The sequence below is a fragment of the Canis lupus genome, chromosome 13 (genome assembly GCF_011100685.1).
Source record: "Canis lupus familiaris isolate Mischka breed German Shepherd chromosome 13, alternate assembly UU_Cfam_GSD_1.0, whole genome shotgun sequence".
NCBI classification, from domain to species: domain Eukaryota; kingdom Metazoa; phylum Chordata; class Mammalia; order Carnivora; family Canidae; genus Canis; species Canis lupus.
In genome coordinates, this window is record NC_049234.1 from 1,273,020 (window position 1) to 1,301,007 (window position 27,988).

General features: G+C 34.6%; 1 protein-coding gene and 1 pseudogene across 14 annotated transcripts in view; one reads left to right on the forward strand and one right to left on the reverse strand.

The window, feature by feature from the left end:
• VPS13B (vacuolar protein sorting 13 homolog B) overlaps positions 1-27,988 on the forward strand; it is a 734,128-nt gene that overhangs the window by 62,214 nt on the left and 643,926 nt on the right. For all 14 annotated transcript variants that reach the window (XR_005368417.1, XM_038555171.1, XM_038555170.1 and 11 more), the window contains 7 exons: positions 6,047-6,315; positions 13,420-13,515; positions 13,987-14,109; positions 14,581-14,718; positions 15,755-15,842; positions 21,128-21,319; positions 26,393-26,562. Coding sequence is in view for 13 of the 14 variants with exons in the window: in XM_038555171.1 (XP_038411099.1) it covers positions 6,047-6,315; positions 13,420-13,515; positions 13,987-14,109; positions 14,581-14,718; positions 15,755-15,842; positions 21,128-21,319; positions 26,393-26,562 (1,076 nt within the window). In the remaining variant the exon portion in view is untranslated. The remainder of the gene's footprint in view (positions 1-6,046; positions 6,316-13,419; positions 13,516-13,986; positions 14,110-14,580; positions 14,719-15,754; positions 15,843-21,127; positions 21,320-26,392; positions 26,563-27,988) is intronic.
• On the reverse strand, positions 18,173-18,343 carry LOC119865450 (annotated as a pseudogene).

A 27,988-nucleotide genomic window follows, 5' to 3' on the forward strand; every position in this document is an offset into this window, starting at 1 on the left:
TGACTAACTCATTTTTGAGTAGATTTCTGGAGCAGAATTTTAGTTTTTAATTTTATTTAAATTCAGTTAATTAACATTTGTTATTGGTTTCATAGGTAGAGGTCAGTGATTCATCAGTTTTATGTAGTATCCAGTGCTCATTGCATCATGTGCCCTCCTTAATGTCTAGAGTGTTAAATTTTGACTAAATGTAGATTTCAAATTTTTGTTTTATAATTGTTTCATTCTGTCGTCTAAGAATGACTAGGTTTTTCTTCTATGTTATAAAAGGAAGAAAAAGGGGGATCCCTGGTGGCTTAGCGGTTTAGCGCCTGCCTTTGGCCCAGGGCACGGTCCTGGAGTCCTGGGATCGAGTCCTGCATCAGGCTCCTGGCATGGAGCTTGCTTCTCCCTCTGCCTGTGTCTCTACTTCTCTCTCTCTCTCTCTCTAGGCTTATCATGAATAAATAAATAAAATCTTTAAAAAAATAAATAAAAGGAAGAAAACAAGTCTATTTGCTTGCAGAATAGTCAGAATTAGTTTTCTCATCTATCTAAAGCATAGATCCTTTTATTGTGAGTACTGTGGATTCCTTTGCCACTCTGGTACAGTCTATGAACCTCTTCTCAAAAGGTTTTAAGCATCTTGGTTTCAGTATGCCATGGTATCCTTTCTTCATGTTGTGTTTGGAATACATTAAGGTTTTTATGTCCGTGGGTTTGTAGTTTTCCTGCGTACTTAGAAAATTTATGGGCATTATTTCTTAAATTATCTTTTTCAGTTCTCTCTCCTATGGAGACTCTAATTACATGAATATTAGGCTGTGTGAAGTTCACCAGAGCTCTCTGCTACTCTGTTCATTCTTATTTTTCTTTTTATTTTGTTGATTATTGAGCATTTCTGTTTCTGCTCTGGCTCACTAATCTTCTGTATCTAATCTGCTGTTAATCACAGTTTATATTTCAGCTCAGATACTGTGTTTTTCATCTTTAGAATTTGTATTGTTAAAAAATTTATCTTTCATATTTCTTCTCATTTATGCTTTCTTAAATACTTTAAGTATTTATATAGCTGTCTCAATGTCTGTGTTTAGAAATACTAAGCTGTGTCATCTTTCTGTATGACTTTTTTCCTAATCTGTGTTTTATATATTTTCTTTTTTGCATGTGTGATAATTTTTTTTTGTTTTTTTTTTGTGTTTTTTTTTAATTTTCTTTTTTTTTAAATTTTTTATTGGTGTTCAATTTACTAACATACAGAATAACCCCCAGTGCCCGTCACCCATTCACTCCCACCCCCCGCCCTCCTCCCCTTCTACCACCCCTAGTTCGTTTCCCAGAGTTAGCAGTCTTTACGTTCTGTCTCCCTTTCTGATATTGCCCACACATTTCTTCTCCCTTCCCTTATATTCCCTTTCACTATTATTTATATTCCCCAAATGAATGAGAACATATAATGTTTGTCCTTCTCCGACTGACTTACTTCACTCAGCATAATACCCTCCAGTTCCATCCACGTTGAAGCAAATGGTGGGTATTTGTCATTTCTAATAGCTGAGTAATATTCCATTGTATACATAAACCACATCTTCCGTTGGACACCGAGGCTCCTTCCACAGTTTGGCTATCGTGGCCATTGCTGCTAGAAACATCGGGGTGCAGGTGTCCCGGCGTTTCATTGCATCTGTATCTTTGGGGTAAATCCCCAATAGTGCAATTGTTGGGTCGTAGGGCAGGTATATTTTTAACTGTTTGAGGAACCTCCACACAGTTTTCCAGAGTGGGTGCACCAGTTCACATTCCCACCAACAGTGTAAGAGGGTTCCCTTTTCTCCGCATCCTCTCCAACATTTGTTGTTTCCTGCCTTGTTAATTTTCCCCATTCTCACTGGTGTGAGGTGGGATCTCATTGTGGTTTTGATTTGTATTTCCCTGATGGCAAGTGATGCAGAGCATTTTCTCATATGCATGTTGGCCATGTCTATGTCTTCCTCTGTGAGATTTCTCTTCATGTCTTTTGCCCATTTCATGATTGGATTGTTTGTTTCTTTGGTGTTGAGTTTAATAAGTTCTTTATAGATCTTGGAAACTAGCCCTTTATCTGATATGTCATTTGCAAATATCTTCTCCCATTCTGTAGGTTGTCTTTGAGTTTTGTTGACTGTATCCTTTGCTGTGCAAAAGCTTCTTATCTTGATGAAGTCCCAATAGTTCATTTTTGCTTTTGTTTCTTTTGCCTTCGTGGATGTATCTTGCAAGAAGTTACTGTGGCCGAGTTCAAAAAGGGTGTTGCCTGTGTTCTTTTCTAGGATTTTGATGGAATCTTGTCTCACATTTAGATCTTTCATCCATTTTGAGTTTATCTTTGTGTATGGTGAAAGAGAGTGGTCTAGTTTCATTCTTCTGCATGTGGATGTGCAATTTTCCCAGCACCATTTATTGAAGAGACTGTCTTTCTTCCAATGGATAGTCTTTCCTCCTTTATCGAATATTAGTTGACCATAAAGTTCAGGGTCCACTTCTGGGTTCTCTATTCTGTTCCACTGATCTATGTGTCTGTTTTTGTGCCAGTACCACCCTGTCTTGATGACCACAGCTTTGTAGTACACCCTGAAATCTGGCATTGTGATGCCCCCAGATATGGTTTTCTTTTTTAAAGTTCCCCTGGCTATTCGGGGTCTTTTCTGATTCCACACAAATCTTAAAATAATTTGTTCTAACTCTCTGAAGAAAGTCCATGGTATTTTGATAGGGAGCATGTGTGATAATTTTTAATTTGATGCCATACATTGTGGGTTTTATCTTGTTGGGTGCCAGATATATTTGTATATAGCAAAAAGTTAAGTTACTTGGAAATAATTTAATTCACTTGTCTTACTTTAAATGTTTTTTTAGTTGGGATCAGAGCCACCATTAGCTTAAGGCCAGTTTTGTCTCACCAGTGACGCAGCCTTTTGAGTACTTTCTTGATGCCTAATGAATGAAAGGTTTTTTCTTTCTTTCTGGTGAGATCACAAACTAGTCCCAATTTTGTGTAAGTCTTGAGGGTTGTTTTCTTGGCTTTTTTCTGGTGGTTCTTTTAGTGGCCTCAATAGTTTCCTTGCATGAAATTGAGTATTACTTACCTGAGACCTGGAGTGGGAGGGACCCTCTGCAGCTAGGAGGAGCTCTCTCTCTGAACAGGTTTTTCTTGTTTGGTACTTTCGCAGCAAACTGTAGCCCCTGGACTCATTATTCTTTCTTCTTAGGAGACTACTGTGCTTGGATTCTCTCCTTCTTGACCCTGGCTTAGAAATCCTTCCAGGCCGTAAGATGGGGCAAGCATACACCTTTTTTTTTTTTTTTTTTTTTTTTTGTTTCCCATCTCTCAGGACTCACTGGTTTAACTGCCTGATACCTAGTGTCTGAAAACCATTATTTCCTGTATTTTTTTTAATATGTGCTTCTATGTCAATACATTAAATAATGATAATTAGCAAGAAGTCTAATAGCTATCATAATTTCAAAGTAGTAATGTGTGTAAATGGTATTTTGAGATAGCTTTACAACTGCCTTTCTGATTTTTGTAGGCGTTACAGTTGATGGTGATACAACTGTGATTTGTTACTTATATTTATAATTAAGCTATGCAACTGCAGTTTGTTAGCTACATTCATAATTAAAAGTGCTACATTTAAACACTTTATTTTTTCCATTGAAATTCATGAAGTTCCTGAATTCTATCAAAGGGTCCCAGGTTAAGATGCACTGTTCTGAAGGAAAAGAATATTTTAGGAAGTTCTAACCACAGATTAGGGAGATGCTTTTTTTCTTTTCAAGGCTCTAATTTTTCTTTCTGCAAGGGAGGTGAGCAAGAGATTTGAAACTTCAGAAGCGTCTTTCATCAAAATCCCTCTTAATTTTTAATTAAGTATGAATTATAGTGGCTGGTTGCTAGTGATTTTTTTGTTTTCTTCACAAGATCAAGCAGTGAGTACTTCTGTTTCACTGGTTTATTTTTATTTATGAGAGAGAGAGAGATAGAGAGAGAGAGGCAGAGACATAGGCAGAGGGAGAAGCAGGCTCCCTGCAGGGAGCCCCATGTGGGACTTAATACCAGGACCCTGGTATCACAACCTGAGCCAAAGGCAGATGCTCAATCTCTGAGCCCCCCAGGTGCCTCTATTTTAATGATTTAGACAACAGATGTCAAGAGTCCAGCTCTCTAGAGTCAGCCTGGTCACTTCTTCCTGGATAGAGGTGGCCTGACTTGTTTTATGACCAAGATGATATTCATTGATGTTCAGTTTGAAGTCTTACCTGGGGCATTGGTAACAGGTTTTATTCATTCCCCAATAGAAACTGATAAAATGTTTATGGTTAAACAGCAAGATAAAAAGATTATATAAAATGTTTTCTAGATTTTAACTTTTATAATTTATTTTGAAGTAAAATGGCTAAAGTTTCTTGATACTTGATACTAGGTTATACTAGTATTTCCTTCCCAGATGAACTAAGGTAAATGGTCATGAACTATACATATAGGATATTCCAGGAGTCTCCTGTCATAAGGTTTTTAAAAGTTACGAAGTTGTTCTAGGCAGAAATCCTATAAGTAGATCTGAATGAAGATGATACTTACTGGAGTATATATATTATAGTTTTATCACTGAAAAGTAGATATGCTGAAATCTGCTGGAGACTGCTTATACCATGAATTTCCTAAAAAGTAATTTTTTTTCTACATTCCATGGTACTTGTTTTTTGTTGGTGTTGTTAGGATAATGTTAAAGGGCTTTGATGCAGTTTGTCTTATAAAAATGGAATGAGCCGGGGATCCCTGGGTGGCGCAGCGGTTTGGCGCCTGCCTTTGGCCCAGGGCGCAGTCCTGGAGACCCGGGATCGAATCCCACGTTGGGCTCCCGGTGCATGGAGCCTGCTTCTCCCTCTGCCTGTGTCTCTGCCTCTCTCTCTCTCTCTCTCTCCATCATAAAAAATAAAAAAAAAATCTTTAAAATAAATAAATAAAAATGGAATGAGTTGGAATGGTTGAAATCTAGATCCTGTGCCAATTTCTAACTTAGTGAAAGTTCTTTGCTATAATTTTTTCATATGTAGAGTAGGAAGGGTACTAATTTACATTCGTAGTAATAAGAATCACCAACAATACTATTTTGTTTAGCTTTATGTATGTATGATTCTATTATAATATTTACTTCTGCCTTTAGGAATAGTTCTTTTTTTGCGGGGGCGGGGGTGCATTTTGCCTAGGAGTGCTTGATGTTTTTATTGGGTATATCAGGAAATAAAGAACTTTTCTTGGATATTTCTGATACTGTGTTTCTTTTTTCTTTTTTCTTTTTTTTATAAATTTATTTTTTATTGGTGTTCAATTTGCCAACATATAGAATAATACCCAGTGCTCATCCCGTCAAGTGCCCACCTCAGTGCCTGTCACCCAGTGACCCCCACCCCCCCCGCCCACCTCCCCTTCCACCACCCCTAGTTTGTTTCCCAGAGTTTAATACTATGTTTCTGAGAAAAGTCAGTTTTTCGCTACTTTGCCTTATTTTGAGGAGGAAGTTTTTAATTAGTGGAATGCTAAAGAATGAATTTATTCTTTATATTTAGCTAATACATTTAAAATTATATGATTAATTATGCCATATATAATATGAATTATGAACTATGAATGGGGATTAGCATAGTACAACATGTAGAAACTTGAAAGTAGTGGGGTGTCTGGGTGGCTCAGTGAGTTCATGTCTGCCTTAGGCTCAGGTTACGATCCTGGGGTCCTGAGATGGAGCTCCTTGCTCAGCAGGGAGCCTGCTTCTCCCTCTCTGTCACTTTCTCCTGCATGTGTTCTCTTGAGTGAATGCTCTCGTGCTTTCTCTCTCTGTCAAATAAATGAAATATCTTAAACCAACAAACTTGAAAGTAGTAATGCTAAATTATTGGTTTCAAATAATAATAGCCATCGTATAATTTGTGTATGATTTATATGTGGAAAGAAGGATGTGTTACAGAATTTACATTCTTAATTTTAAATTGTCTTGATTTATTTAAAATGACTTTATTTTGATAGGTTCTGAAGATGAAACAAGAATAGATATGCAGTATACTGCTCAGTACAAAGGCCAAGAGCTATATTCACAGCAAGAAGATGAACAGCCACAGGGATGGGTATCGTGGGCCTGGTCATTCGTGCCTGCAATTGTGAGTTACGATGATAGCGAGGAAGACTTCCTTGGGAATGATCCTACATCAGCCATGCATCAGCAAAAAGCACAGACTTTGAGGGATCCTATTGTGTCTATAGGATTTTATTGTACAAAGGCAACGGTGACTTTCAAAGTAGGTTTCCTCTTTCTTGTCTATTTTACCTTTAATGTATAAATTTTGATTTCTAGGAAGGATCTGATTTGAAGTTTGTTTTATACTTGGTAGATGTAAGATAGTCTAGCAATCTTTCTTTCTTTCTTTCTTTCTTTCTTTCTTTCTTTCTTTCTTTCTTTCTTTCTTTCTAGATTTTATTTATTTATTTATGAGAGACACACAGAGAGAGAGAGGTCTTTCTTTTTTTTTTTAAGATTTTATTTATTTATTTATGAGAGACACAGAGAGAGAGAGAGAGAGAGAGAGAGAGAGAGAGAGAGGCAGAGACACAGGCAGAGGGAGAAGTAGGCTCCATGCAGGGAGCCTGATTCGGGACTCGATCCCGGGACTCCAGGATCACGCCCTGGGCCAGAGGCAGGCGCTAAACTGCTGAGCCACCCAGGGATCCCTGCAGTCTTTATTTCATAAAATTATGTTCCCTCATCTGACTCTGAATTTTGATCTTTTTCTATCTTCTTAAAGCCTTCTCTTTTTTTTAAATCAGTTTCTTGGAAATCAGTTTCTCCTCCCACTGAATCTTTAAATTGGCATTTAGAGATCTCTTTATATTTCTATTAAAAAATCTCTCCCATGAATTCGTATATACCTCCAGTTACTGTTTCATCTCTGGCTTTCTTTCATTACAAAATTTCTTTAAAGGACTGTTTATATAAAATTTCACTCTTTCCTCACCTCTTTCACTCTACAAGATAGTCCTATTTCTTTTCTATATCCTCATTTAACTTGTTTTTTTTCAGCAGTGTTTCACAGGCTTTGACTCCTTTCTTATTTGACAAACATGTAAAGTATATAGTCGAAAGAGATTATATAATAGGTATTTTCCTTTTAAAGAACAGTAGAATGAACACTTTAATATTTTTATGGTAAGTTTTTAATTCCAGTTAAAACAAACCAATATAACATACAGTGTTACATTAGTTTCGGGTATACAATATAGTGATTGAACACTTCCATACAACATCTGGTGCTCATGACAAGTGTACTCTTTAATCCTTATCACCTATTTAACCCATCCCCCCACCCTCCCAAACCATCAGTTTTTCTCTATAGTTAAGAGTCTGGTTTTTTTGGTTTGTCTCTCTGTCTTCCCTCACCTTTGTTGTTTGTTCACTATATGTGGCTTAAAATCCACATGAGTGAAATCTCTGACTGGCTTATTTCACTTAGCATTATACCCTCTAGCTTTATTCATGTCATTACAAACGGCAAGATTTCATTCTTTTTTATGGCTGAATACTCAGTTGTGTATACACACACACACACACACACACCCCATATCTTCTTTATCTATTCATCAGTCAATGAACACTTAAACTGCTTCCATAATTTGACTATTGTAAAATTGTGCAATCAGCATAGGGATGCATGTATCCCTTTGAATTAGGAATACCCTTTATTTTAAGAAATAGAAAATTCTTATTATTTTGGCATCCCGTGTGTGTTCTTTGAGCATATATTGTCTTATTTGACAGATATAGCTTAAAGTTAATTTTGAGTGTTTATTTCATAGCTTTTATTTTTACTTTTTATTATTTTTAAAGATTTTATTTATTTGACAGAAAGAAAGAGAACATAAGCAGGGGGAGTGGCATGGGGATAGAGAAGGCTCCCTGATGAGCAGAGTCCGAGGTGGGACTCAGTCTCAAGACCTTGGCATCATTCCTTGAGCCTAAGGCAGACTCCTAACTGATTAAGCCACCCAAGCACCCCTCTTGGCTTTTTATAATAGTGTTATCACACATGTAATGCCCTTAAACAGTATCTAATTCATTCAACAAGTAGATACTAATGCCTCCTATGTGCCAGGCACTGTTTTGTCTTTAAGGTTACCCATTGAACAGATGACATATATATCCCTGCCTCTTAAAGTATAAATTGTCAAAAAAAAGTATAAATTGTCACTATAAGCGAATAGGCTGTATAGTATACCCATTTATAATAAGGGTTATGTAGAACAAATACAGAAGAGGAATAGTGAAGGTGTCCATAGATAGGAAGGGATTATGCAATTTACTATTGGGTGATCAGGGAAAGCTTTAATGGGAAGGAGATCTTTAAGCAAAGACTCATGAAAGAGGAAGCTTTGTGAATTAGTAGGAAAGAATATTCGAAGAATAGCAAAAGACTCTAAAAGTTCAAGGAATAGTAAGGAAGCCAGTTCAGCCACAGCAAAGTGGGCTAAAATCGAAGTAGTATAAAATCAGGTCAGAGAGGTGATGGGGTTGGGGAGAGATCCATAAATTGTAAAACTGTCTAGGTCATTTTAGGTTGGGGACTTTGTCATTAGTCCTGAAGAGGTTGGGAAGTTTTTGGACAATTTATAGCATAGTGGTTACAGGATGATCTGAGTTATATTTTAAACGGCATCACTCTGGTTGCTGTGTTGAGAATAGATTATAGGGGGCGAAAGCAGAAATAAGATCAGACAGGATAAAAATTTTCAAGCAGAAGATAATGATAGCTTGGACTAGGATGATAGGCAGGGGAGGTGGTGAAATGTAACTGTATTTTGGATGTGTTTTGAAGGTCAAGAGGACAGTGTTTCTTGATTTTATTGTGAGATGTAAGTGAAGAGGATCCAGAGATGGTGCTTGAGCAACTAGAATAATTGAGTTCTGATTTTTTGGCATGAGGAAGACTGTAAGAGGATTAGGTTTGAGATAGAATCGGGAGTTTGGTTTTGGACAAATTTAAGATGCCCACTATATATTCAAGTAGAGCTGTTGGGTTGGATTAATGAATTTAGAATTCAGATTAGAAGTTTGGTCTGGGCATAAGATTTGAGAGTCAAGATTTTATTAAGATTGGAATCAGTATAGATACAAAGAAAGAAGAGGTTCTAGGGCCAAGCTCTGGGGTACAGTGATGTTAATGATTTGGAAAGAAAAGGCAGAAATAGTGTGGGAAACTGAAAATAAGTTAGGCAGAAAACCAAGAGTGTCTATTTGGAAGCTGAGTGCCATAAACGTTTTAAAGTTGACAAAGTAGGTCATTTGTGAGAATGGATTATTAGATTTGGCATTGTGGGAATTGTTGGTGATCTTGACTAGAGCAGTAATTTGACAGTAGTGGGATCTTAGTTGGAGTTGATTAAAAGCAAATGGGAACACTGGTGGGAAAGTAAAGTGGCACAGTCACTGTGGAAAAAAGTTTGGTGGTTCCTTGAAATGTTAAACTTACGATCAAGTGACTTAGCATTTCCACTATAGGTGCATACTCAGAGGAATTAAACTGTACTTAAATAGATGTATATGGGGATCCCTGGGTGGCTCAGTGGTTTGGTGCCTGCCTTTGGCCCAGGGCGCGATCCTGGAGTCAGGATCTCAGTTGGTGTAGAGCATGCGACTCTTCAGCTTGGAGTAGGTTAGAGCCCCACGTTTAGTGTAGAGATTACTTAAAAAAACAAACAAAACCCTTAAAAAAGTTGAAACAAACCAAATGTCCTTTAGTAGATGAAAGAAAACCTTTTCAGAAAATGGTGGGTAGTTTTTTTTGTTTGTTTTTTGTTTTTTTTTGGTAGTACACCAAACTCAGTAAGTAATTTTTAAAACAGACGGGATCCCTGGGTGGCGCAGCGGTTTTGCGCCTGCCTTTGGCCCAGGGCGCGGTCCTGGAGACCCGGGATCGAATCCCACGTCGGGCTCCCGGTGCATGGAGCCTGCTTCTCCCTCTGCCTGTGTCTCTGCCTCTCTCTCTTTCTCTCTCTGTGACTATCATAAATAAATAAAAAATTAAAAAAAAATAAAAGCGTATCCCATTAAAAAAAAAATAAAATAGCTACTTGTATCTCCAGCTCTTGGAAATTGCTGGTATACGTTGATCAAATAAATCATCCATCCTCTGCCTGTCTCCTCTTCTGCCTTCCATCTTCCAAAATTTTGAGATCCTCTTTTATTGAATAAATTCTTCAGTTTTATTTGTCTTGTTGGTTTATTATGGAGGCATTTTTCTGCAGGAAATAAACTCATGGGTCCAACCTGTGACGTAGTATTTAGTTAACTTGTTAGATACTGGAAATGTAGCACAGAAAATAACAAGTTTTTGCTCTCATGGTGTTTTTAATTTGGCGTGGATTGTTTACTTGAAATAAATTTTTTTCAATCAGTAATAAAGGGAGACAATTTATAACTACCCCAGATAGTGGATTAAAAGTATTTTAAAGTAAATAGTCTTTAAAGACTTTTCTAATTTAAAATCATTAAGTATTTTCTAATAATGACAAACCCTAAAAGATGTAGGAAATGAGTTTTTAGCAAAAGTTAAACTTGATTGATTAAAAAATTTTTTTGATAATAAAGACTGGGGCAAAATGGTAAAAATACATATATTTTACACTTATTTCTAATTTGCCTATGAAACAAATTATTTTTATTATAAATTTCATAATTGAAATTCCCTGATCCACCTTGGATGAAAGGAATATGTATCAGTCTGTAAAATTAAAAAAAAAACAACAATAAAATCTTTAAAACATAATAAACTGCATCTGGGTGGTGCAGCTGGTTGAGCGTCTCTTAGTTTTGGCTCATGTCATAAATTCAGGGTCCTGGAATGGACACCAATCAGGTACCATGCTCAGTGTAGAGTTTGCTTGAAATTCTTTCTCTCCCTTTCCCTCTGCCCCTTCTGCTCATGCTCACACACTCTCTCTTGACTGTTGCCAACAGTCGAGATATATATTCCATATAATATCAGTTTTGTGTTTTAAATTTATTTAAATTTTTTTTCATGATATGATCATCTCTGCATTTAACAGATGTTTTTGGCAATAATAATTGTAATTCTATTAATTGTAAGTATATTCAGACTTAAATGATAAAAGATAAACATTATCTTAGTAACAGCAGCATGAATTAACTACTTACTTTGAGAACTTACACTTATGACTTGGTGTAATTTTGAGTATAGTTGACCTACAGTGTTACATTATTTCAGGTGTACAACATAGTATATAGCTATAACATAGCTAACCACAAGTATAACTACCATCTGTCAACATACAATGCTACTACAGTGTCATTGACTATATTCCCTATGGTGTGCCTTTTATATTCCCATGACTAATTTTCCTGTAACGGAAGCCTACATATATCCCATTCTTCTTGATCTGTTTTGTCCATTCCCCCTTAAAACCATCAGTTTGTTCTCTGTATTTATCGGTCTGATTCTTCTTTTTGTTGGTTTGTTTTTTAGATCCTACATATGAGTTAAATCATATGGTATATTGCCAGTTTTAGATGATCCAGAAGTTGTTGTTTTTAATCTAAGTTTGTGAGGGAATTTAAAGATTGCTAGTAAAATTCTATCTTTTCTGGTGATTTTTGCATATTTATGTTGAATTTGAAATTATTTTGGTATATTCCTCTTCATTGATGAGAAGAATTGTATTAAATTGAATCAGAGTAGTTTGTGTTTATATACAAAACTTTTATAGACTTTTAGGGCAGTACTCATTATACATCTTTTTAAAAAATTTAGAACATTTATGTTTCTAAGGTTTCTCTAAGAGACATATGTTGAAATTTAGGAGGAAAACATTAGAATTCATTGTTCAGCTTGGATTTAAAGAATGTATGGAATTAATTTGTGGTTCATATTTTGGTCAGAAAATAAGGTCATGTTTCTACATTAGCATTCTGAACAGTTGATATCAATCCAACAAAAATCATGCCAAATTAAATGTAGCATTAAAAAAAATCATGTTGAAGATTTTTCTTGTAATATTTGAGTCCTTTTAATCAATTAATTGCTTTTTCTTTACAATAATTGTAGACAGCTGAAGGGTGATCAAGTTTAAAATGCTGAAAAAAAAGTCTAAAATGCTGAATTTTACTTGAGCATTTTAGAATTGTACAACAGTGTGTATACCAGTTCTAGAAGCATCTAAGAAATGAGGGCTTATATATACAATATTTTTGTTACAAAAAATGAGAATAATCAGTTGATTTTAAGTATAAAGAAGTTATGTTTAAATGATAACGTTTTTGTTCAGTAAGTTCTGTTTGACTGAAGTTATTGTTTTTTTTTTTTTTAATGTGATCTTTGATTTTGCCTTAATGTTTGAATAATGTATCCATTTCACAAGAGTGTGGACGGGTCTCATTAGTAAACATGGCAGAATACCTTTGAGAAAATAAAGACTTTATTTTGGAATAGTTGTAGGTTTATAGAAAGCTTGCAAAGTACAGAAAGTTCACATAGACTACTTACTGAGTTCCTCTGTTAACATCTTATGCTATCACAGTACATTTGTCAAAAGTAGGAAGCCAACATGGGTGCATTACTGTTAAATTCCAGACTTTAACTGAGTTTCATAATGTTGTTATCTGTAACATGATCCAAACCAGGATACCACATTGCATTTAGAAAATTTACCTCTTAAAAATGATTTATCTAGGTTTGTCTAGATACATACAAGTAATGTTTTATAAGCTTCAGGCGTGCGAAGGTTGTAGGGGTGGTAGGCGTTTTGGCAGCATCTAGATTAGTACTTGTTATCTAGCTGTCACTCGTTAAGTATTTACATGATTGAATGAGTCTGAGACATATATTTTGAAAGTAAATCCCTATGAACCTACTTCCCTCATAGAGCTAGATGAAGTTTTGTTGAATTTGTGTTTTTTCATAGTTTTCTTTTTGATGAAAAATTTGGGAGAAACTTTGGAAATGATTGAACTAACCCTGGTTGAATGTGTAGGGAGTATAAAATGAATTGAGGTTAAAATACATGTAAATTTTTGGCAGAATATATGAACCATTATATGAGACTGTTCTAGTTACATAGGTTTTTTTTTTACCCTTTTTAGGCAATATTGCTAAGACAAGTTAAATAAAAATAAGATGGTATTTCAGTTCTCTCTTTGAGCTTAGACTAACATTTTCAACCGTTATAGCATGGATAATCTGTTACGGCTGTTTTTGTTGCACCTGTTCTCCTGCTTAATAATTAAATTTCCTGAATCTTAAAGTTGACCCTGTTTACATCAATTCATCATAATAATGACAGGTTATTGCTATCTATTACTAATTTTACTTACTTAATATTCTTATATTGTTTCTTAGCTCACTGAAATGCAAGCTGAGAGTAGTTATTATAGCCCTCAGAAAGTAAAATCCAAAGAAGTACTGTGTTGGGAACAAGAAGGAACTACCGTTGAGGTAATCATTCAACATTGAACATATATTTAAAACTTTTTGAATGTTCCTTAAAGTTAATATGTTAATATGTAATAAATGGAGGCTTTTATCATAGTGTCATGTTTAAAATATATTCATGGTTTTTTATTTTTATTTTAGTCATCAGTAGTATTGATTGAAATAAATATGACTTTAACATAGATTCTACTATAATATGAAACATTAATTCTTTCAGTCTTTCATTTAACTGGTATGAGCTTGTATGTATATGTGGATTAATGTTCATAAGATGGCAGTTATTGAGGATACAAAGATTTGAGGATACAGAGAGAAATATGATGTTTCTTATTTTAAATTTGGAAAGGCCATAATCCTAAAGAGGTTTCTACTAATTCAGAAATTCTACAAGGGGAGCCTATAACATGTTTTTAAGTCTGTAACATTTTTATGAAATTCAAATTTTTAGTTCTAATGTTTCCTTCCCTCTTATAGGCCCTTATGATGGGAGAACCTTTCTTCAATTGCCAGATTGGTTTTGTAGGTTGCAGAGCCTTGTGCCTTAAAGGAATTATGGGTGTTAAAGATTTTGAAGAGAATATGAATAGAAGTGAAACTGTAAGTCAGATTCTCTCCCTACCTCTGCCCCCCTCTTTATGGATAGAATACAGGGATAATGAAGTGCTTATTGAAGTGTTTAACCATACCAAAAAATCTGTTAGACTACATATATCTTTGGCTTAAGAGAGGAACTTCACTGTTTTCCCTGTAAGAAATTATAGGGCTCAGGGGAATTTAGAAAGTTGGTAGCACTTAACACCTGGACAGTAGTTCCAAATACTTTCCAATTCATAAATGTTTCTTCTTTCTTGTTTATGGCAGCTACTTGGAGTTCCTTTTTGGTTTGTAAAATGTTCTTTGCCAAGATAGGCAGTGAAAATGGAGACAGCATTCCTTGTCTTTTTATAGGACTTAAAGTTGTAGTGATTTCTATTAACTACTGAATGGGTATTATAAAACCAAGGTTTTATTTTCTTTAACAGTTTAATGATTTTTCCTCCTGTTCAAAAATTTTGCATTTATTTTTAGGAAGCCTGTTTCTTCATTTGTGGTGAAAATTTGAATATGAAAGGTTTGACATACCTTACAAATTCATTGTTTGATTACCGAAGCCCAGAAAATAATGGTACTCGTGCAGAATTTATCTTGGATGCAGCTCATCATAAGGTCAGAGAATATATATTTGAGCCAATTTCTAGCTGTGTCTGGATGGACACTTTGTGTGAATACTTGTGATTGCCATTTTTCATTTTAAGTAATACATTCTGAATGCTGGTTGTTTATTGAAACCTTTAGAATATTTTAGTCCAGGTTCTACATCTAGAGAAGTTTGAAGAGTACACAAAGGTCTCTACTTATATATACTAAGTAGCCAATTAGTTTGTTTATCCATTCCCTACTGTTAAAATAGTCATGGAGGAAACTTATAGAATTATCATTTAATTAGCATTTACTTTTGGATATAGGGTAAATGGGAAGAGATGAAGAATTTTACATTTTACTAGGTAAGTGTCTTAGTGTTTGAATTTTTCATGTAAAATAATGTAGTTTTATAGAGTAAATATAAAAAATCAAAAAGTATAATAGAATAAATAATGTAAATCTTAATCCTTTTTACTACATTTACTTTTATAAAGAATTCCATTTTAATCTGCATATTTGCATATATTTTGAATATTTTAGTATATCTTTAGTTTTTGAGTTGTTTTATATAAGTACTGGAATATTTAACAATATATAAGGATTAATTATATTTGAGAATATATATTGGACAGTTTTGCGATGGTGATAAAGATCAAGGGTATACTATCCTATTCCATATAGTTATTAACCAGACATTATTGATAAAGTGGTCAAAATGTCTAGTAGAATTACGGATGTCCTTTGGTGTGGTTTGTAGTAGAGTTAACATTACCTGTCTTAGAAGTGAATTTTTTGGATAGCCTCTGTTCCCCTTTTTTTTTTTTTTTTTTTGGTAATCTTTCGAGTTGATACACATTCTATGTAAGGAGTATATTTGATTCTTTACCTATCAGGTTTTTTTAAAAATAAATTTATTTTTTATTGGTGTTCAATTTACCAACATACAGAATAACACCCAGTGCGCGTCCCGTCAAGTGCCCCCCCTCAGTACCTATCAGGTTTTAAACTTAGAAGTCTCTTCTGTACAATTTGTGTTCTGTTTGCTTTTCTTTGTTGGCAGGAGACCTACACTGAGGTAGCTGGAATGCAAAGATTTGGGGCTTTTTATATGGATTACCTGTATACAGTGGAGAATATCATTGGCAAAGGTACTGTTTCTTTCCTTTGTGTTTGCTTTTTCTTGGATAACAGAAACAAAAGCCTCATCAGAATCAGTTGGTTCTTGACTGGTTGTAATTGGTTACATCAGATTTACCTTCTGTTACTTAGGGGAATAAGTTTTATATTATGTTAGAATTTTCTTAGATACTTATTTTTATCTTTGTGTAGCTAAGAAGACATTTTTTATAGCCAACCAGATTTCGTTCTATCATGCACCAAATATTAAAATTTTGATACATCAAATTTTATGTTGCATTGAGTTGTCAAAAAGCATAAACATTTCCTTTTCTGTGTTAAAAGCATTTTGAAGGTTATATAGATCTTTTATTAAAAAACTGTTTCAAGCAGAAGAGTGGAAATAAATTCTTCTGGAGACTGTGGATATATAGTCTTATGTGTTTATAAGCAATCAAATGATGCTTTTAAGAATTTAACTGATACTTTATGTGCTCTTCAATATACTATATTGTACTTATTCTCATCTTTTTTCATATTGAAACAGGTTTATCTTTTTTTTGTTAATTTTTCATATAGTAATGATTTCTGTGTGTTAGGTGATGAGTTAGATATAGTGAATGCCAAGAAGACCACAGCATTTCTCAAACTAATAGGTAGGGTTTGTACACTTAAATAAATTATTATAATATAGCACATTAAAAACAGTAGTATAAATGGATAGCTAAGAGAGGTCTAGGTCAGAAAGTGACTACTTTATTATTTTTTTTAAAGATTTTATTTATTTACTCATGAGAGACACAGAGAGAAAGAGAGGCAGAGACACAGGCAGCAAGGAGGAGCAGGCTCCTTGCAGGGAGCCTGATGTCGGATTCAGTCCCCTGTCTCCAGGGTCATGCCATGGGCTGAAGGCGGCGCTAAACTACGGAGCCACTTGGGCTGTCCAGAAAGTGACTACTTTTATGTGTAGAGTTAGAGTCTTCACAGAGGAGTTGATCTTAAAAGATGATAACAAGATAACAAGTGTTGTTAGTTGAAAACAGAAGGAAAGAGCAGTGATTTTCTGCTTCCTTTTTTTTGTAATGGATTTCTAAATGTTGCTGTTCTCATTGATCAAACCTTGGGTTTACTCTTTTCCCTATACTCTTTCCTGAAATTCTCTCATTCTTTTCCATGGATTTAGTACCTTCGCTATATTGTTGATGTACATATTTATAATTTTAGTCCAAACTTCTTTAAGTATAGAATTAAATATCTAGTGTGTACATGGCGTTTTTACTTCTTTACATGTCTCACAAATATTTCAAAACTGAATATGTTCAAATGGAATTATTAAAATCCTTATTACTGTCTACTGCTTTCCTCTTAATTTCAATATTCTTGTCTTGGAAAATTGTTCTTCTGTCTTGGGGCTGTTCAAGCCAGATACCTAGGAATCATCATGACTCACTTTTCATCTACAAAATCTGTTTTAAATTCATTCACTTCTCGTAAACTCCACTCTTCCCACTTTCATCTAATCTACTGTCCTCTCTACATTTTAATAGCTTTTTTTACTGGCTTTCTGCTGCCTACCCTTTAGGTTGATTTAATTCCGTGCTTAAAACCCTCACTCACTGCCTTTGCATTGCTTTATTTAAAAATTAAATTGTGTATCATATTTTGGTCTTGAAATCTCAAGGAAGAATTTTGGAGGAAAAGATATATTTTGATATGGACATTGAGGTAGATATATTCAGTAGCCAATTATATATAGGAAAGGGCAACTAAGAACTTCACAAATTGTTACAGTATTGTAGTTACCAAATGTAAGATGGTAGGTCTTCTGGTTGGATATGAAACCTTTTAAATGTGTTATGGATTCCCTGTCTTCTGAGGACATTGGAGTATCAAGTAGTTGTCCTTCAAATGAAGGAAACCAGGCACTGAAAATTGTCTTTGTACATATGCTGCTTCTACAGTTTCTAAAAGATAGAAGCAGTTTATATTTGCTAGTGTGCTAATCTGATTCTATAGCCTGCAGTCATAATTACTGGGTTCAGCTTTTCTTCCTTTTTTGATTACTTGAAACAAAGAAATTGTAGAATGAACCTAAGAAAAGTATTTTGAATTCTCACAGGTTAATTTCAGATACTTTAAAGAAATATTTCAACTAAAATTCTTGGTTTGGGGGCACCTGGATGGCTCACTGGTTAAGCCTCAGCCTTTGGCTCAGATCGTGATCCCAGGATCCTGGGATCAAGTCTCACATCAGGTTCCCTGCAGGGAGCCTGCTTCTCTCTCTGCATATGTCTCTGCCTCTCTCTTTCTCATGAATAAATAAATAAAAGCTTAAAAAAAAATAAAATTCTTGGTTTGATGTCACTGGACATTTTTTTGTTTATATAGTCCATATTATCAGAAAGTGCCATAAATTTAAGTACATAAATGCATATTGATAATTTCACAAAGTTTATAGTAAAGTCTGAAATTTTGAAAGTTGATTTGATTGGCATGTTTACACTTGATCTTAGCCAAAAGGCCGAGAAGCGATGATTGGCATGTTTAAAGTAAGTTCATGATAGTATTCTAATTTAAGAAACCTAGTAAATGCAGTAAAAAAAAAAAACACCTTATATTTTGTTGTGATTAATGATGTAGTAGTACTTTAACCACATTGTGAAATGGCATATAAACAAAAATTCGTTTAGTAAGTTTCCTGTGCTACTGCTTGACATTGATAAGCATCTTCTGACAACTATTTTGTTTTTGTTATGCTGCCTGAAAGCATTGTTTTACAAACTCAATTGAAATATTTTTTTTAAAAGCTTTTATTTATTTATTCATGAGAGACAGAGAGAGAGAGGCAGAGACACAGGCAGAGGGAGAAGCAGGTTCCATGCAGGGAGTCTGATGTGAGACTTGATCCCGGGACTCCGGGATCACGCCCTAAGCCCAGGGCAGATGCTCAACCACTGAGCCACCCAGGTGTCCCTAAATTGAAATATTTCTTATTAATATAACTGGGTATTTGTTACTATGACTACTGCCTTTCTCGTCTATTTTTAGGAAGTTATTACACATGTTGTTATGGACCTAAAATAATAGATAGCTGAAAATGTAATCTACAACAGGAAAATTCTTAGAGAACTATAAAGAGTTACAGTTGAAACAGTGCAGTTACTGGATTGGTAAAAGAACGAGAGAGAAGTATCGTGGTTCATTGCCTGTTTGAATCTAGATGTCTTGGGACAGTGCTGGGGGTAAGGGAATGCTAAAATAGAAGGATTTTTTGATTCCTACATTCTACTTAAGGATTAATTTTCTAAAGCAAAAACAGACTCTTTTGTCTTTGAAGTTACCAGTTTTATACATAGACTTCTAAGGTATGTTATATACAAGCAAACTTTAATGAGAAGTCATGGGTGAAAAAGCAGATGAATCTATAATGAAAGAGGATAACTGGGGATATGTAGTTTTCACCTACACATTGACAGCGCAGATGGTTGGTGGAGTTGTTTTGATAGCTTGCAGAATGGAAGGGGAATAATTTTCTATCAGTGAGTATAAAAGTATGGGAAGTTAGGGTCAGTAGATAAAGATGCTGGTGCTTCTGGCTATCCCAGAGAGACTGGTAAGTCTTGTCTTTTCATTGGGCTGCCTTGATATTGTGTTGACTCTTAAGAGTAGCCAAAGGTTGAGGGAGCTGGGATGACCGAAACATATTGAGAATGGATACGGTAAATATCTTGCTGAAAAGATACAGCTAAAAGCCAGTCCTAAATTTACATTTCAGACAGACCACTGGCATCTAAATTTAAACTACCTCATAGGGACGCCTGAATGGCTTAGTGGTTGAGCATCTGCCTTTGGCTCAGGCTGTGATCCTGGGGTCCTGGGATTGAGTCCTGCACCAGGCTCCCCACAGGTAGCCTGCTTCTCTCTCTGCCTATGTCTCTGTCTCTCTCTCTGTGTCTATCATGAATAAATAAAATCTTAAAAAAAATAACTACTTTATAATCAAGTTGCATTATCTGCAAAAAAATAAAACAACTAACGACCAACAAAAACAGCAACAAATCTTGAAGCTTATAGACTTCTATTACTTTAGAGACAATTTGAGGTCTGAAAAAAGGATCTTTTTATAAAATGACATTTATTTAGGAGGCCTAATAGCCCTTATGGGTCTCAAAGCAGGGCATTTTCCTTGTTTTTGCATATTGTTTGCAACCAAAGTTCTTTTGTTGTTTTCAAGTTAGCTCCACAACAGATTTACATGGCTTAGCTATGAAAAGCAGTGATTTTTTTTATGTAAATAGCATGTTGCTTATACCTAATTTCTAATGTGACTCAGTATTATTTATGCATATTATGTATAATATTAACTTTGTTTTATTTGTGACATTTAAGTCTGTGGCTGTCATCTGATTTTTGAATATTCAGTTTTTGTACATGGTACTGAGACTAAAGATTGAACTTGTTTATTTGAAAATACAGAAATGTGTTTTTTAAAAAGTTAGGAAGTATGGATACAGAACCTTTGTGTTTAATTAGGCCTTCCTAGATTCTAAAGGTACTAAGTGCTGGGAAGTGTTACTTTCCTATTTTTGTTTGAAAAAGCAAATGGCTTAAGAATTAGAAATTACCATATGTTTTCGCTTATAACAGTAGATTTATGTATTAAAAACAAATCTCTGATATATGGAGTATATGTATTAGATAAGGAGAAATACTTGTAGATAGAGCCAATATTTTTCTTAGAAGATAGCCCATGGTTTCTTCTTTAATATATGGGCAGATAAAGGATTGAAGAACTTGGGTTCAACAGCATGAAGCATGGCCATATGATTTTATTCTGGAAAAAGTTTTAAGCAGGTAAAACCTATTGTTCCACTTCCACAGTCACTATAGACAACTCTTACAGCACCCTGTGGACATTTTTTTCAGTGAAACTTTATAAGATAAAGCGTTAAAATGCAACTTCCTCTACTTACCATTCCTAGTCAACATTGTAGTATTGTGTATAGAATTATTGGATATTAGGCATTGAGATTTTAGAGAATAATTTTCTAAGAATGAACATTTCAATTTTAAAGCACTTCTTGTAACATTAAATAGATTATGGGATTAATTGTTATTTAAATTAGTATTTTTGTTGTTGTTGTTAGTAATACCATCTCATCTGTGTAGAGAAAAATATAGATTGGCAGTGTTCTGTGTATTCAGCCAATGGAGAATTGGTTTGAAGGCATTAAGCTGTAAGCTAAAAAGATGAGTAATATTACGATTGGTATATCTGATTGTTTAAAATATTAATGTAAGATGTGGTTTCTTGTAGGGTCTGCAAATCAACAAGACTTTTCTCCAGGAAAAAGTGAAGATATGGGAACAGTTCAGGAGAAATCTACCAAAAGCCTTGTTATAGGTCCTCTTGATTTTCGTTTGGATAGCAGTGCAGTACATAGAATTTTGAAAATGATTGTTTGTGCCTTGGAACATGAATATGAACCATATAGTGGGCTAAAACAAGGTTTGTTTTTGGCCTAATTTTGAGTCTCTTGCTAGTTGATTTGTTTGTGTGTGTGTGTGTGTTTAAATATTTTATTTATTTATTCATGAGAGACAGAGAGAGAGTCAGAGACACAACGCAGACTCCCTCCACGTAGGGAGCCCGATGTGGGACTCCATTCCTGGTCTCTAGGACCACACCCTGGGCCGAAGGCGGCGCTAAACCACTGAGCCACCCGGGCTGCCCTTGCTAGTTGATTTGAATGATTATATAATCTGATTTGTTGTATTTTGCCAAATTACACTTTTTTATATAGTTTGCCTGCTTTTCATGTATTTAGTTGTTTAAAGAATACACTTGTGTGTAGAAGTTTTGGGAGACGTCAAGATTTGGAAATTATTTATGTAAGTACTTTATTTGCTAGTATTTGTCAGCATTTTATTGCCATACCTTTTTGATACTTTTTCCAGTGTATATTCTTGAAATCATTTTCCCACCTTAGTGGATTCTAAAGAGCATGGAGATGGAGATGGACTCTAAACATACAAATTTAGCATTCAAGGACACTTACGACTTACTGGTAAAGAATTTGTTGTACACCTAATTTTTTCTACATGGCATGAAGGTATCACAGTTTCAAAAATACAAATTCATTTTTTTTTTTGCAATAAAGGACTCTAGGACATTATAGCATGTAAAGGGACCACTATGCGGTCAGACTACGGCTTGAATTCTGACCCCCGCTTTTAACCTTAGGAAATTTAAGTAAACATCACTGATTTTTCACTTTTCTGTCTCAGTAATGAGTTTAATTATTGTGACGGAGATGGTTAAATTGTTTCCCCAATATCCCTTATCTTCTTATGTTATAGTAAAAGAGATTTCATGATAGAAATTCTTATGATAAAAATAAAGATACACATTCCAAGTATAGTTACAGGACTCAAGGTTCTGGCTACCTGGATAAGAGCAGAACTTTAATTACATGAATTTTGAGGCTGTGACTCTAAAAGTAAAAGTGCATATCTTCCTTTTTTCTTTACCTCTTCCTTCTGGCTAGAAAAAATTATAATGGCAAGAGCTGGAGCTGCCATCTTTGATCCTGAGATGAAAATTGCATGCTGATGATAACAGCAAAAAGATAGCAAGAACCTAGGTCTTTGGTAGCTTGGTAGCACTATGTCTAATCTGGATCCTTTAGACTCAAATTGTTATATGAAATAAACCTTAGGCTGTTGTCCAAACTTTATTTGACTTTTGCCATAGCAAATTTACTGTTACCTAAATGTTATCCTAGTAGGACCAACTTCCAACATCAGTGCATGTAATAGTATATAACACAATGCCTAGTATATATTAAGTCCTTGACAGGTTTATGCATTCGTTTCTTGTACCTTGCTTGAATGCCAGCTCCATCCCAGACACTCTTAAAAGTGCTAGAATAGTATGTATAGAATGGCTAACATAAAAAATGGTGATGGTACCAAATGTTGGGGAGAGTGGGAAGAAACTGGATCGCTCATCATTGCTGATAGGAATGTAAAATGTACTTCTGAAAACAGTTTGTTTCTTTAAAAACTAAACATGTAACTACCATATTAGCCTAGCAACTATACTTTTGGGCATTTATCCCAGAGAAATGAAAACTTAGGCTCACACAAAAATCAGTACCTAATTTGTTTTTCTCATGTAAAAGTCCAAGCTGGTAGGTATTGTAGCGTATTAGAGTAACTGTTCCATGAGATTATCTTAGACCCAGAATTCCTTGTGTCTTGTTCTTCTACCATTCTTTGAGATATACCTCATCTACATGGTTCATGTTGGCCCACCATTACAGTATGTAATTTGAATCAACAGGAAAGTGGGAGCAAGAGAAAATGGTAGGTATGTAGTTACATTTAATAGCATGGCTCTGTCATCCCACTGACCAAAATTTAGTAACCTGTCCATATACCTAGTAGCAGGGAGACCGGAAAGCATAGTGTCTGAGAGTCCCAGTACTAGAATTAAGTTCAGAGAGTTTTATTGCTAAAAGAAAGATTATAATTAGCAGTCTCTTCAACAGTGGAATTATGCTCCCCACCCACATATGCACATACATATATATAACATGAATTTTTATCTGAAGCAGTTTATCATCTCAAGAATGTGATTATATACATATATGTATAAATCTACATGTTATACAATATATGTATATGTATATAGACTGCTGTTTGCTCACTTTAGTTTATATATACAGACAATTCTCACCTGGCATGGTAATTAGGAACCATAAAAATGTGCCAGCTGAAATCATGGAAAGTGATCATAATGTTACAAATTGAAATTGTTTCACACTTTTGGATATTTTTGTCAAAACACTAAGAGCTCTCTTACTGTTAGTATGAATGTACATAGAAATAGAAATAGTAAAATAAGTTTTTTTGTTGTTGTTGTTAAAAGAGTAGTTTTAATGGTAGTTTTTCTTTTTTTTTTAATGGTAGTTTTAAGAGTAGTTTAAATGATGCTTGTCTCCTCTTCCAGTAACTTGTAATATAGAGTGACTGCCTTTCCTATGCTTTGGCAAATTGTCATATTTCTAAGTTGGGATCAGATTCCTATACACTTTCAACATTGTGAAAACCTCTGAGGGTTCCTTTCATGGGAAGAATTTTGTTTGCATCACTTCTTGTGGGACATTGTCATTCTTATTTTTTTTTTTTTGTATTTTTTTTTTTAATTGGGGTTTGATTTGCCAACATGTAGTATAACACCCAGTGCTCATCCATCAAGTGCCCCCCTCATTGCCCATCACCCAGTCATCTCATCCCCCTGTCCACCTCCTCTTCCACTACCCCTGGTACAGGCACTGTGGAAAACTGTGTGGAGGTTCCTCAAAGAGTTAAAAATAGACATCTTCATTCTTGTTATCACCATTTTTATTATCACAGCTACTTTCTACATTGGCGTTGATAAGTCTGTCTTCACTACTTCCCCTAGCTGCACATTAAAGAGTCTATCCAAAAGTACAGTGTTGATATTCCCACAGTAGGCTGTTTCTTCTGTAACTCCTTGTATGTTCTCAGTTTTTGTTTCTTTGCTGCACTTTCATCTTTGATTGCCAATTCTGTTTCAATTATCCACTTTTGTAAAATGTCACAGGGGTTTATCACTAGTAAGCAAGGAGTCAGCACAACTATATTTTTTGCCGTCTATGTAGAAGTTAAATAACACACATGAGATCCCAGTAGCCAGTAGCCAAATCTGACCAACTTTGAAAGAAGTAATGTAATTGGTCACTGATGATGATGCATATCTTCTATTTATGTTATGATTTGTGGATTGAAGAACTTGCAGTAAGGTTTGTACTTTATGCACTTACTATATTGTGGTAACTGAGATTTGAACTGATTTTTGGCAACTGGCTTTTTTTTTTTCAACTGGCATTTTTTTAACTAAAACAAGATAACTGAAATTGATGTATATCAGAACTGTGCACAGTGAGAGCTGCTTCTATATATACATAAGTGCATGTAAATGAGTACATATGTATTAAATCTTAAGTTTTTAGTTCTCCACTCTTTTAAAGCTGTTTATTGAGGTGTAGTATACATATTGGAAAGTATAAAACCTAGGGATTTAGTTCTGTGAATTTTGCAAATTTAACTATATCTAGGTAACTAACTGATCAAGAAATGGAACCTTAGCAGTGCTAAGTCCCCTGTGCTCTCCTCATTATTCCTTTGACCCCAAGAAGGGTCTCTTTAACTTCTAACATCATGGGTTAAGTTTTTGCTTAGTTTATAATTCATGTAAGTGGAATCACACAGTATGTATCTTCTGTCTCTTACTTTAGCTTTAGCTTGTTTATAAGATTTATTTCATTTTTATATACTGTTATATTCATTGTGTGAATATACCATAACTTTACTGTTGATGAGTATTTAATATCTAGTTTTTGGTTACTATGTTAGTGATGCCACAAACATTCTACTACATGCCTTTTGGTAAAATGCCCTCCTTTCTGTTGGGCATGTGTGAGTAGAATCACTTAGGTAAAAGGATTACATTATGTTTACTTTTAGTAGATATTTCTAAACTGTTTTCCCAAGTGGTTGGACCGCTTTACACTCTTATTAGTAGTTTCGAGAGTTTTTTTTTTTTTTTTGTTTCATTTTGTTTTGTTTTTAGTTTGGAGAGTTTTAATTGCTGGGGCTGGCAAACTATGATTTCTTCTTTCGTGCAGGACATGAGCTTATAATAGGTTTTGTGTTTTAAATAGTTAGAAAAAGATAATCATATTTTATGACCTGTGAGAACCATATGAAATTCAATTTTCAGTTTCCACAGGTAGAGTTTTATTGGGATACAGTCATGCTCATACAGTTAGGTATTGTCTGTGGCCTTTTTTGTGCTACAGTGGCAGAGTTGAGTAGTTGTGACAGACTAGCTGGCAAAGGCTAAAATATTTTTTAAATAGTCTTTATGTAAAAGGTTTGCTGATGTTTGGCTTGCATGCTTACCAACACTTAGTATTAGCCTTTTTCATTTTAGCCATTTTAGTGGGTCTGTAATGTTGTCATGTGACTTTATTTGCATTTACTTGATGCTTAATGATGTTATCTAGTTTTCCATAGAATTTTTGGCCATTTGGAAATATTATCTTTTGCTTATTTAATGCTTTGTTGCCCATTTTCCTATTCAGTTGTTTATTATTGAGTTTTAAAAGGTTTTATATTAATTTTTTTTAACATGGGGAGTCCTTTGTATAGATATCTATATCCATCTGTATCTAAGGCAAATACTTTCTGCCAGTTTGTAGCTTGCTATTGCATCATCTTCATGGTGTCTTTATGAGCAGAAGCTATATTTTTAACAAAAAAGATGAAGAATTTCTTTGAAATATTTAAAACATATTTTAAAATATGTAAATTTTTATACAGCAAAGATATATTTACATTCTTTAGTAGTATAACTTATATTTGTTAAGGGTAACACATTTTACAATTGTCTTATTGTTCAAAAGAAAAGTATAATTTGACCTTGAAATTTGGGAACCAACTCAATTATTTAAAAATAATTTTTTATTACATTTTCATTATTTCACCTTAGATATTAAGGATGAAAATGAAACAGTACTGAATCCTGAGGAAGTGGCATCTTTGGAGGAATATATTCCTACTCGACATACAAGTATTACTCTTCTAAAATGTACCTGTACTATTGTCATGGCTGAATTCAACTTGTTGGATCATTTGTTACCTGTCATTATGGGAGAAAAGGTATCTTTTGCAGTTCACGACTTTTTTTTTTCTCATATGTGCATATTTGCAAGTCCTATGATCTTGTAAGAGGAAGGTGATTGAGTAAAAGAATATGTGCTAATATAGTTATCCGTGGTGTGTTAAAGCAATGTAACTGTGATTGTTAATTCTTAGAAAGGTGTGTGTGTGTACATATATACATTATATATATAACTAACTTCAATCTAAGGCTGTATAAAGAAATATATTTTTTTAAAGATTTATTCATTTATCTATGATAGACGTAGAGAGAGAGTGAGAGAGAGAGAGAGATGCAGCGACACAGGAGGAGGGAGAAGCAGGCTCCGTGCCAGGAGCCCGACGCGGGACTCGATCCCGGGACTCCAGGATCGCGCCCTGGGCCAAAGGCAGGCGCCAAACCGCCGAGCCACCCAGGGATCCCCCTGTATAAAGAAATATTGATGAGAGCATGGACCTAGAAGTCAGTCCATAAAGAAACTATGACACATTGCTTTGTATCTCTAAACTTGTTTCTGAAAAACAAAACTATTTTTCAAATGAGCTGACAGATTCAGCTGGTAAAGAAGCAGTAAGCCTAGATGGATTCAGATAGTTTATTACATATAGATAGCAAAAGCAAATCATTAATGGTGTCAGCTTTCAGGGCAACCTTGAAACCAGAGGGTCAAAATGACATGCAGCATACATACACAGCATGCTATTAAGTAAGGTGCCTTGTTGTCAAGGATTCAGTTCCACACTTCGTCTAAACAGTTACATAGATTACAGCTGTACATTGAAAGGGGTAAGTGGAAACTCCATATCTTACTTGAATGAGGGATGCTGATGAGAAAGTGTCTCCTAGCAGTCAATAGAAGGTGAGAATTCTAGAAACTCTTTGCAAGATTCCCTCCCTATCTTTTCATGTTCTAAGAGAGTCACAGGATGTTCTCCCAAGGCTTAGGTCTGCTATGATTGCATCTTGCTTTTGTGGTCTATATGGATTTGTTTAAGATTGTCAGGGTGCTGGGTTCCCTTACAGTACTACCTACCTCTTAAAATCATTTTTAATACTAGATGAGAAAATGCTCATAAACCATTTTGCAAATATTAGAAACACAGTAATTACTAGCTTATTGTTAATGAGGATTTATTAGATGCTTAATACTTGATTTAAGCCATATATAATGTATTGCTTTCTAAGTTTACCATATACATAAGAAGGTATTATTTGTTATCTTTAGATTTTTTTGGTTATATTTCTTTTGATATCTACATACTGATGATTATAGAAGTAAAAACTGTTCTCACTTTAAAAAGAGCTAAGACAGGGAGTTGACTGTAATAGAATAGTTTAATTTTGTGTATTTGCTCTCTGTTACCCACTTAAAATTGTTATGTTGCTAAGTAAAGAGATCATCTGGGGAAAATTTCAGCAGAGAAA